We start from the raw sequence: 12,833 nt of genomic DNA on the forward strand, positions 1-12,833 counted from the left end.
ACAAACAGCTTCCAGGTGATGCCAATGCCACTAGTCCAAACACTGCACTTTAAGCTGCAAGATACTAAAATTACAGGATATCAGCTAGATAGAAAGGAGTCGAGAGGTGGAGAGAATAGGAAAGGGCAATTCCAGCAGAAGGAAGAGCAGCACCCAAAGTATCTGGTGTATACACATGGTTGATATGGGCTGCTCATCTTCCTGTGCCAGGGCTGGGCTGTGCTGGGGATGGGAAGAGTGAGGAAGACATACATAAAGAGGAATAAAACATGACTCCTGACCCAAGGAGTTCAGGAGAGAGACAAAGTCATAAACAAACAATACTTTATAGTACAATACCAAGACTGCAAATACAGAGAAGGCACATACCCCAGTCTACAGGAGTAAGCCTCAGAGAAGTCCAAGACAGAAAGCCTCACCGGTAGGAACTGTGAGTAGCTTTATGAGGAAAAATCCTGGCAGCCATGTGTAAGACAGTACAGAAATTCACCATGGAGTATAAAGGGCAATGATAAATGAACCAGAACACTATAGCATTGGAGAAACCAAGGAATTATACATATTTCTCTGTTCTGTTTCCTGGTGACCTTAATCCACTCATTCGTTAGCTCACATTAAAATAAAAATTACTGAGCACCTACTTCGGGCCAGGCACTCTGTGAGGTGCAGGGCATGCAACAGTAAACAAATAGCACATTTATCTCTTTTTCAAAATCAGAGCATCTGTGATACAAAGGATAATGTCCCCTATTTAAAGTATTTAACTCCTTGTCAACATACCCAAACAAATCACTTTAATTCCAGTTATGAATGTGACCTGGGTGAGTCGCCTGTTATAAATTAGAAACCTCTGGCAAGAGAGAAGAGTGACAGAAAGTTCTCCTTGAAAAGAAATCTAATCTTGATGCCACATTTCAAAAATCAATTACATTTGCTAACTCATGCTAAATTAACCACAGAACAAAGACTTTAATTCTGCATACTCCTGATTCCTTAGCCACTTTTAAGGCTCTGAAGATGAATTCATAAAGACAGGCTTAATTTGTCTGACTGAAAAGCTGGGAATAACTGTTCAGTATATCAATATAATTACAGCAACATTAATTTTCAAATTACATACATCAGTGACAGTAATTAAAAATAACACATACCTAATATGCACTTTTTTTTCTAAGAGTATTCTGAAAAGGGCATGACTGCAATCTGAACAGAAGCCTGCTAGATTGCAGTCCTGCCATGTTCTTGCCCCTATAAAGTGGGGTTAGATGGTGTCTCTGCTGTCTTCTTCAGAATGGCAGAGAAATATGGAAGAAAACACTCTGCAGAATAGAATATTATATAGTCTTAAGAACAAGATTCCAAATCTTTTTACTGCTAAATATTTATATCCTCCCTTCCAAAGCTTTGATCAGAATTCAGATTCATTTACCCAGTTCACATATATTTCTAGAACACAGACTGCAGGCCAGGCACTACGTAAGGTAGGTGAACAAATCAGACCCAATAAAACAGAGAGGACAGACTATAAACTAACAGATGCAAAGAAAATGGTGGCTCCAAAAGGGACATAGAGAGTGCTGTAGGAAAATAACAAGGCAAAAAGACAGGCAATGAGGTGTGAGATGTTTAAGGAACTGAAAAATGACCAGCATGGCCTGAGAGAGGAGGAAATCTAGCTAAAGAGGTGGGCATGGGCCAGCTGCAGAGGACTCTGAGAGCCTTGTTGAGGACTCTGGACATTGCCCTAAAGGAAATCAGAGATAGTAAGAGAGTGACATGATGAGATTAGTATCAGATTGGGATTGAAGGGGCTCCTCAGGCTAAGAAAATCCAAAACCCCAATTCAGATGACAGAAGATTAAACCTAGTAGAGCACAGTAGTTGAATTTGGGAAATGACACACTCACTCTAAAATTTACATTCAGAGAAACTGTTAGGAAAAGCCTTTACTAGTTACTAAACACAAAACATCCTCAAGCGTTTAAAAACTACATTCCTCCTGGAAAAACCTAAATATGGACCATTTATAACAATTTTCCCCTTAAATTAAAAAAAAAAAATCTATCATTACCATTTATTTTGAAAATTAAAAACAACTCTACTCCTTCTTCCAAAGACAGAAAAAGAAAGAAAATATGTACATTGGAGGGAGAGGGAGGGACACAGGGGAAAAAAATAAATACTCATCGTATTCTATGGTAGGACAAAAGAGTAGAGTGAAATGACTTTCTATTGACAAGTAATTATCTGAGTTGAAATACAAATCTGATTCAGATCTAAAGTAGAAATCTACCTTGATGTAAAATGTTCACAAACTCTATATAAAACTTTAGAGAAAAACTTAATTCAGGAGGTTAACTATAATTTAAAACAATTAAACACTCTAACAATAAACCATTTATGTACTCCGAGAAAATATTTAATGGAAAAACCAGACCCTTGAGTATGGGCCCCAATTTTACAGACTAAAGCTTCTTGAAACAGAACTTCAGGTTCAAGCTCCACACTAAGCACAGCTCCCGATGCTTCATTTTCCAGTTTACACCTAGAAGTCATACATTCTTGGATAGCTGCAAATAAAAGTCATTCAGCTCTTCAGATTTCAGCTAAATCTGTCATCTTGTCATGTTAACTCCAAGATACATCAGGTTTGTAGATAATTTTTCCAGGTTCAATAGTTCTATGGCACAACTTATCTATTTACATTTAAATAAAACTTTTTTAACTTAAAAAAATTTCAAATATATCTATGTACTCAACAGCAAATTAAAAGTAAAATGTCCATCCAATAATTTAGCCCTTTAGTAATCGTAACCACAAAAAAAGTGGTTATAAAGCATTATATTCCAACACGTTAGGCATTAACCCAATATTTTTCATTTCTCGTCTTTCCAGAATTCCCTTAAAAGAAACTGATCACCATATAAAACTATACATATAACAACAGAAAAATAAAAAATTAAGAAAACACGTTTTCTGACAACAATACAGCATGGTAGCTGTCAAGCCATGGATTTTAGTATCAGGCTAACATGGTTTTGAATCCAGATTCCAGCCATGTAAAGGCCAGTTTAATTAAAGTTCTCTAATTCTCGGTTTCTTCAATATTATAAGGATTACAGAAAAATAATGCATGTTAAAAGATTAGAATATTGGTTTACAGGTGGCAACGATTCCAGTGAGAAAAAGAAAGATGAGGTGCATAGAGCACTGAACAAGTCAGGAAATGTAGAACTTTTAACTTTAAATAGCAAGCAGTACCCAGTTAGCTTCGGCAAAAACATAAAGATTTTTAGCAGATGGGCTTCAGTATTTAAGCTAGGAGCAAAACACCTGGTAGGGACCATTTGCAACAACTTGCCAAAATAAAAAGCCTCATAAATTTTGGAACTGGGATAAATAACTTTCTACCTGCGGCTGTGTACCTAAAAGTTACTTATTTCAATTTGCATTTCTTGATTTTTATATATGCTATCTTCTACTTTTGCCAATATATTACAATAGACAAGGGCTTAGTCATCAATATTTGGTTAAAAAAAAAAAAAAGAAGTAGTAAGATCAAATAGTCACCAACTATCTGTTGGCACCAAATTGTTCTCCTATTGCGGGAAAGCATATTTTGAGATGAGGGGCAGAGGAATCAGCAAGCTCTTCTATAAACCACAACAAAAGTTTCCAAAAGTGGTCCAATTTCCTGAAAGAGTCATTACTCTTCCAACAGCCTGATGTTAATACACTTTGACAATCACACTAATTAGAGAAAGGTTTTTGTCAATTGTGGTCCTTAGCTGGATGGTTAATAGAGTATGCTTTTATCTTCAACATAAAGAGGTCTTTCTAAAAAATTATGTTGTCAGATGTAATTATAGAAAACTGAGTACAAATGAGATTATGGGGTCTATCCTGAGGGGCAGCTTAATACAACAAAGCTCTGTGTTCCATTCTAGCAAATAAGGTCAGCTGAATATTCTGTTTTCCCTCCAATTTTAATGAACTGTTCAGTGTTTTAAAACACATTTTTATAAAGGCAGTAATTACTCAGTGAAATCTACTTGTAACATAATAAGTGAAAATCTAAACATTAAAAACATGCACCATTCTTATCCCAAATTTTTAAATTATGAAATATTTCAAATACAAAAAATAAATACAATAGAAGCCCATCCCCAAGATTTAACAGACATTAATATTTTTGTCACAATTTCTTCAGAGTGCTTTTTGTTTTTTCAGAAAATAAAGCATTATAAATAGAACTAAACCTACTGCAATCCCATCACCATCCCTTCTTAATTCACCATCAAAAGCACAGTCTTAAACTTGGAACATTTTATTCCTGTTCTTACTTTTATACTTTTAGTACATAGACATATATCCAAAATCAGCATATATTAAGGCTTTGTGTTTTAAAACTTTATGTAAATTTTATGTAAATATCAACAAGTTGTATGTAACCCTTAGCCATTTACACAAAATGTAAAAACAAAAATTTATTGATGTTCATACATGTAGATGTAGTTATATGCTAACACATGATTCCTTCATTTTGAATGCTGCATAGTAAGTATTCCACTGATGTATGAACAAACCAGTTTACTTGTCTTTCCCTTCATAAGCATTTCTATTTTTCTCTTCCTGAAATCACTGTTCTATTGAACATCTCTGAATATGTATCACTGTACACATGTGCCAGATTTCTCTGGTGCAGACATTTAAAAGTGAAGTTGCAAGATCACACAGTATACATTCAATTTTCCTAAGTATCATCACATTGTTTTCCTGAATTATTGTACCAATTTACATCCTCAATAGTTCCTGTCTTTCCACACTCTTGACAACACTTGTTTTTAGATATCTAAAGGTTAGCCAATCTGATTTGTATTATCCACTTTCTCACTTTAGGTTTAATATGACTTTCCCTTATTCTAAGGAAGATGAGCATATTTTCATATGTTTACTGGCTTTGGATGTCTCCTACGAAGTACATGTCCATATCCTGTGTCCATTTTTCTAAAGGGATTTTCATCTTTTTCTTATTAATTTGTAGCACTACAAATATTTTTATATATTCTGGATATCAATCATTTGTAGTTGCGTGCAATATAAATAACTTATCCAGCCTGTGTTTCTGTTCTTAATTCTAGTATTTCTTTATGGCTGGTGCTTTATATGAAGGCCTGATACATTGCTACTTTCATACCAGTTAGTGAGATCAGACTGCCCAGGTTCAAATCCTAGCTCTGTGATGTAAATTTCTAAAAATGATCATGGTGATGAATACACAACTATGTGATGATACTGTGATTGACTGTACACCACGTATGGAATATTTATGTATGATAATCCAGCAATAAAAATATCTTTTTTTTAAATCCTAGCTCTACCTCTTATGAGCCACATGAGCTTGTATAAATTTACTTAATGGCCTTGTGCTTCACTTTACTCATCTATAAAAAGGGAGCAACACTAGTACCTAGAGCTGTTGTGAGGATTAGATGAATTAAGATACGTAAAGCATTTAGAATAGCGCCTGGCACACAGTAATCTCTCAACAAATGTAAGATATCAATGTTACCATTACCCAAAATTATTAGCTATTCTTGGCCCTTTACACATTTTCATACAACTTTTAGGTCCGTGTCAAGTCCCATAAGCAGCACTCATTGGGATTTTCGTTTAAATTGCATTAACACCTCATAAATTACATCTGACAATTAATTACACATGGAAAATTGTACCTCTGCAAAGGAGAAATCTAGGGGTCACAACATTTACCAGTGATCAAACAACCTAACAAATGCCTCTTCATGTATTGCAATAAGAAATGAACGCATCACCTATAAAGTATTCTTGCCAGAAAGGCTTAACCTGCTATTAATCAAGGCTTTAGACCTAATTCTAATTTGCAGGAAATACAAAGGATAAAGATAAGTCAAACTATACCACATGAAAGTCAAACAAACTCAGGATGTGGGGCATTGAACAAGACAATACCTCCATTTCTTAAAAAGTCAATAATACCACAGAGAAGAAAAAGTGGCAGGGCTGTTCTAAATTAGTAGAGACTAAAGATATGACCACAAAATGTGTACCCTGCCTTGGACTCTAGTTTGGGAGAAAAAAACAGCTATTAAAGTCATTTTGGGCAAACTGGATCATATTAAGAAATTACTATGTTATTTGCTTAGGTATAACGGTTATTAGATTTTATGGTTATGTAGGAGAATGTTCTTATTCTTAGGAGATACATACTAAAGTATTTGATGCCTGCAACTTACTTTCAAATTCATAGCAAAAAAATATATATAAACATAGATAAATGATAGATATACCAAAGAATGACAAAGGTTAAAATTTGAATCTAGGTGTGGGTATGTACACAGTGTTCATTTTAGTATTCTTCCAATTTTCCTGATTTTACTTTTTGTTGATTAAAAAAAGGTTATAAAAAATAAATTACATTAACTTTATGGACTGATTGGGAGAAAAGTGCCATCCTTATAATATTCACAAATTATAAAGCTTTCCACTTATTTAGATATTCTCTTCAATAAGCTTTCATAATTTTTCTCAGTAATAGCCTTGCACATATTAGATGTATTCCAAGATACCTTATGATTGTGTTGCTTTTGTAAACATCAACTTTTAAAAACTGCCTTTTTAAACTGAATTTTGCATATTGATCTTATGCACTATCTATATTTGTGAACTACCTGAAAATTCTGAAGATTTGTTTCAATACCTATTCTCCTTCTTTAACAGAACTACCCAGAACAATTCAAATAAGCCAAAACCAAACTTCTAAATATGGTTCTCTCACAAACTGTTTTTTAACAAGCTTCTGCCTTCACAACATCACTCACATCCAGCTCCTCTTTTTCATTCTCATTCCTGCCAACATTTCTGCCAGAACCCTCATGTATCTCCCTACTTCCTTAGCATCTCCAAGCTCATCTATTTAATGTACCCAGAATAAACGTTCCCTCAAATTCTGATTTTGCTGTGTCCCTGCTCATATTCCTTCAAGAGCTCCCCAAACTTGCTACAAGCAACTGTGGTAGGCAGAATAGTGGCCACCCAAAGATGTCCACATCCTAATCCCTGGAACCTGTGACTACGTTACATTACACAGCAAAGGGAAATTAATATTGCAGATGGAATTAAGGTTGCTAACCAGAGATTTTAACATACAGATATTATAATTTTTTTGCTCTCATTTATTTCCAAAAAAAAAATGTTTAAAAACCTACTGGAAATAAGTATTTACCTATAAAAAGATCATAACCAAAAAAATAAGTAAACAAAAGAAGTCCCTGCTGTTGGCTGGAATTAGTAGATGGGAAAGCTTATTACATCATTACTAGCTCTGATCAGCAAGGACATAGGCCTTCCTTTATTTCATTTTATTATTTTTTTAGAATTTTTATTAATAGTCAGTGTTAGAAATGTGAAAGCCGTTGCTTGTGAAGTCACTGCATACTCAAGCTGCAGAGACGCAACATCTAGTTCATTGCTATATATAAGTACAGATTTCCCTCCTGGGTCGTATGTTTCGAGTTTGCTCTCTTTACTAGGGTCATGATAGTGGCCTCATACTGTATCTACCTTTTTGTGTCAGGCTTATTTCACTCAGCACTGTATCTTCTAGGTTCATCCATCTTGTCATATGCTTCAGGACATCATTCATCTTACTGCTGTATAATATTCCATCCTGTGTATATACCACATTTTGTTTACGTGCTCACTGATTGATGGGCACTTGGACTGTTTTCATTATACAGATATTATTCTGGATTATCTGGCTTGGCCCAATGTAATCACAGGATGCTTAAAAGTGTAAGAGTGAGGCAGAAGAGAAAAGTAAGAGGGAGATGTGACTAAAGAAGAATGGTCAGAGAGATGCAATATTTCTGACTTTTGAAGATGGAGGAAAGGGGCCAAGAACCAAGGAACACAAGTGGCCTCTAGAAGCTGGACAAGACAAGGAAACAGATTCACCCCTAAGAGCCTCTGGTAAGGAACATGGTCCAGTCAAGACATTGAGTTCGACCCAATGAAACCTGTTGGACTTCTAAGTTACAGAACCATGAAATAATAAATTTGTTCTGTTTTAAGCCTTTAAGTTTTGTTAATAGTTATAGCAGCAACAGGAAACTAAAACAGCATTATATTCCAAAAATGCTTAGATTCAGGATAAGAAGTCTCATTTTTGCCTAGCACGTTCTTTAAAAAGGGTTTATAAGAAACCCTGCAGGTTGAAGGAAATGAGGAGGTAGGTTTAATGTTCCAGCAAAGATTAATAAAATCAGTTCTCATATCGCATTTGGCTAGCAAAAAATCAGTTCTTTTCTCATCTGACTAGCAATCTTTAGGCAATTCCTTATCCCACTAGTGGACCCAGGGAAAAGGAAAGACACATAGCACTCTGAACCTCTTAAATGAAATTCTACTTTTCAAAATTTTTATTCAACTGTTTGCCCTAAAATAAATATTCACAAGACACTAGACAACCCTGTTCTATCAGTAAAAATAGAAATGCAGTACTATAAAGAAGATAACTGCTTTTGAATCTCAAAGTAAAATGCAATATGTTATATACAGGGTCAATATTGGCTTTTTGGGCAGGTCTATTCTTTGGTATGCAGGACTATCCCGCAAACTACTGGAAATTAACATCCCTGAACCCTGCACACGAAATGCCAAAGTTCTACACCACAGTCACCCTGTGTTCCTATCCCATACACATTTCTAAATACTCACCAGAGGGCACACCATCTCTGGTCCAGAACAGTAAATCTAATCTACCTGTGACAACTTGCCGGAACTGCTCCAACAAAACTCACTTAGTGGTCTAATACTCTATTCCAGCATAATCAGACATACTTAAGGCTATATAGTTTATTAACAAATATAATGGGATGAATAGCAAAAAAAAAAAAAAAAAAAAAAAACTATACACAATGGAAGAGGTTGGTTTGTTCACTGAGCTGGAGATATATAAAGAATTATTACCCAACATATCTAAACTACTGGAAAAATAAATTCATAGATCTATCATTTTAAATCCCCTTTCAAAAGAAGGCACTAACACCAAAAAAAAATTAGAGCCCTATGTCATCTTGTAGAGTCCCAGACTACTCCCATTACTTTCTGGAAATGTGATTAAGCCTGGGCATCAGCAAAGAACCTTGTACTTTATTTCTTACCATTAAGAAACTATACAACAGAGTAGAGTATTTCTTGCTACCTGAAGCTGCAAATGTGTATTTATTTTAAAAAGTGAAATCAATGAACTGGATCTACAACAAGCAGAAAAACAAACTAGTTTGTGAAACCAGTTGTGAGGGGTCTTACCACGCATCACCATTCACTGGCACAAAATCAACCTGTAAACTAGGAGTACAGAAAGTATAGGTTTTACCAATCTCTCAGGATATGCTCTTAGAAAAAAACTAAAACGGTCCCTAACAAAACAAAAATGAGCCAACAAATGATAAAACAAATAGTTTCCTCTGGTAGGTCATCTTAAGCTAGCACTGCTCAGCCAAACAATATGCCAACTTAGATTCCCATGTTCCCTCCAAACAAGTTCCTCTAAACATCTTTCCATGGAAGGTGCCAAACATAACCTGCTGAAAAGAAAGAAACAGAAAAGCATTTAGCATTAACATAGGAGGGGGAAAGAAGAGTAGGTGAGAAACATAACAATGAGAGGAACTCACAGGGCAGAAGTAGGTGTTCTCCACAATGTGATGAGCCACCATGCTGTTCTCAGCAGAGAGAGACATGATGAAAAGCAAAGCATCCCGGGCCTGCTGACCTACTGTCCCCTCCCGATGAATGAAGGGAATCAGGAGAGAGAAGATGAGAAAGTTGGCAGCCCCTTGGTCCTCACTAGTGTGGAAGAAGAGTTCCAGAATGGATGGATCTTTGGCAAGGATGGAACAGAGTTGATTGAGCAGGACAACTAACTTTCCCTCTACAACAGGGGTGGTTGTTCCAGAACAAGAACTGAGCAACATCATCAGAGGCTTCAGAATGGGCTTGTGGTGAAGCAGAGGCTGGTGTGATTGGGTGACCAACATTTCATACATCTTAAGCTGCTCAATTTTAGTCTCATCAGTAAATTCCCGTCTCAAGCTCCAAAGGAAGAGTTTCTCCATGATGTTCTCAGAGACCACAAATTCCAGAATTGGCCCCATTGCAGCATCCTTGGCTTGTTCTTCAATCAGCAAAAAAAGCATGTGCTCTACATAATTCTGCACAGCACTGGCCTCATCTGGAGGAATGGATCCATATTTTGCCTGGGTGTTCTTCAAGGGGTCATGCTTCTCTAAGATTTTCACCACCTGTAACCAAATCAAATATCTGTCAGCCATCTGATGTCTATCATAGTTATGAAAACACCTACCATGAATTTCACCAAAACTTCACTGAAAATGCAAGCGCCATGGCCCAAAACAAAATGTATGTATGTGAGCACTACGACTTTCTCCTTCAGAAGAATAAAATGAAAGTTTTTCCCGGGTCAACAGGGCTGTACCTCTATTGACTCAGTTAAAATTTACATTACATTACATTATAATAGTTACAAATTTTGGCAGCCTAAATATCAAAGAAAGTAGTGATTATGTAAATTAAACTACCTGCATTCCTTAGACCATTATATCCTAAAGAATAGTGACCAACACGAAAAATAGTGAACGACAGAAATTGAGATATTTAGATCCATAATCATTAGCTATGCCAAAAATACATATGTAAAAATATGCAAAAATAGTAATGTGTTGTGTTCAAAGTGGGGACATTTTCTTTTTAAAAAGTTTCTAAATTTTCAGTAATATATTGCTTTTTAATTTTAAAATACTTAAACAAAAGGAAACCTGATTACCTTTGTGTCCTCCTACAAACAGACCTTAGGAGTTATCTAGAGATTTCAGCAGGGGAGCACAGCTACTCAAATGCCCTTGACAGAACAATTATCTTTCCCATCTCTATTTGGATAAGCATCTTCTTCAACCAAGTACGCAGCATTAGGAAGGATCAAAGGACAGAGATCAAAAAGGGGCGTAGACTTTGTAAAAATCAACCCTAATGTATGGCATACGTTGTAGATATTAAAGTGAAGGGTTTGAACTCAGGGTTTCTTCAAACCACAAAAACTTCTGTGATAATCAGCTACAAAATAAATCCCTAAATGGTTCATGTCCACACTCTGGTCTGTTTCTCTCCCTTATCACTGCTGGCATTTGAATGCTTCCTACCTCTCTCTACCTTCTACTTTGGGATTTGGAAATTAAAACAATTTTATATCTCAACTTCCATTTAACTTTATGATGTGAAAAAAACAGTAGAAACCTTAATGTCCATTCCATTTGCTCTAAGATATACACATATGACAATTTTTTTAAAAAGCAAACATTTTATCAGTTGCTTATCTTTGTTTCTTTTTGTCTTTTTGAACTGCATGCTATCTGGGATACATGCACTACCTTCTTTTCCAGTCTTTTGCACTACCTTCCTGGCTCATTTCTGTGATGTGCTGTTACATGTTCTGTATTTGGTTTACAGAAGTTTTACAAGTCACTAGGGAGTTTGGCAAATGTACAACGCCATGTCAGCAAGCTTGAGTAGTGAGGGAAATTTCTCAGGGAAAGGTCTCCCCTGTCAGAAGCAGAGCAAAGGAACTTTTATAGACCAAAGAGGTATATCCCTACAGAATGAATAGATTTCCACAGACTATGATCTCTATTGACTTCCAGTATAAAAGTGATAATTCCATCGCAAAGGGAAAAAAATCACCCCCTCACCTCTGAGTTGACATTTTTAATGATAAGGACCTTCAGCTAGCAGCTACCCAGAGGCACATGGCCCATCGACTTATATCCTAGTGCTGACGCCAGACATTCTCTTTTGTGCTGCATGCCTGATTCAAGAATGCCCCACTATGCCACACCCTCTAACAAGCCCTGCAGAATTCCTTCCAGGCTTAACAACCTCACTGGCAGAAACCCTCAAATCTGGCTCTCCTCTATTACTTTGCCAATCTGGGCTTTGACATTTCACAGCATAGAATCACTGTACCAGACTTGTACAAAAGGGGCCCCCCAACCCAACAAAGCATGTTCTCCAGCCCCAAAAGCTCATAATTTCAAGGCTCCACATTCTGTAGAACAAATGAGCTACATACATACTTTATTACATGTATAATTTCAAAGCCCACACATAGAGCTTACTTATGAGAGGTATCTTCACAGCCTGGGGTAAAATATTATACTTTGGGTAAAAATATACTCTCCAGGGTGCAAGGGTAATTCAGTGGCAGAATTCTGGCTGCCATGCGAGAGACCTAAGATCGATTCCCAGTCCACGCACTTCCCAGAAAACAAACACGCAAAACAAAGAAATAAAATTCAACAAATGGTGTTGCAATAACTGGATACTCACATGGAAAAATGAAATGTGACCCCACCATACAACATACAAAAAAAAAAAAAAACTATATATATATATGTATATATACACACATATATAATTATACTCTCATATGTGTTCAGACTGTCTAAACTATCTAAAACTAAGATTGTGCCTTATATATTGATAGTGGTATGCTAAATTAGAACAATCTTTCTGGAAAGCCATCTGGCAATATGTAATAGAAGCCATGAAAAACATCCTGGCCCTTAGACTTACTCTCATTTTGAAGAATATATTGCAAAAGAATAACCCAAAAATCATTTGTTAAAAAATGTTCAAACCAGTATTTTGCAATAATGAAAAATAAAAACATTATTGGCCCAAATAATCAAAAATAAGGGAATTATAATAAAAATGTT

The 12,833-nt window shown here is 35.9% G+C and overlaps 1 protein-coding gene across 27 annotated transcripts in view; it reads right to left on the minus strand.

The window, feature by feature from the left end:
* FHIP1A (FHF complex subunit HOOK interacting protein 1A) overlaps positions 1 to 12,833 on the minus strand; it is a 354,626-nt gene that overhangs the window by 118,823 nt on the left and 222,970 nt on the right. For all 27 annotated transcript variants that reach the window (XM_077139811.1, XM_077139801.1, XM_077139793.1 and 24 more), the window contains one exon: positions 9,720 to 10,346. In XM_077139811.1, the coding sequence (XP_076995926.1) occupies positions 9,720 to 10,346 (627 nt within the window). The remainder of the gene's footprint in view (positions 1 to 9,719; positions 10,347 to 12,833) is intronic.

The sequence above is a fragment of the Tamandua tetradactyla genome, chromosome 22 (genome assembly GCF_023851605.1).
Source record: "Tamandua tetradactyla isolate mTamTet1 chromosome 22, mTamTet1.pri, whole genome shotgun sequence".
In the NCBI taxonomy this organism is placed as follows: domain Eukaryota; kingdom Metazoa; phylum Chordata; class Mammalia; order Pilosa; family Myrmecophagidae; genus Tamandua; species Tamandua tetradactyla.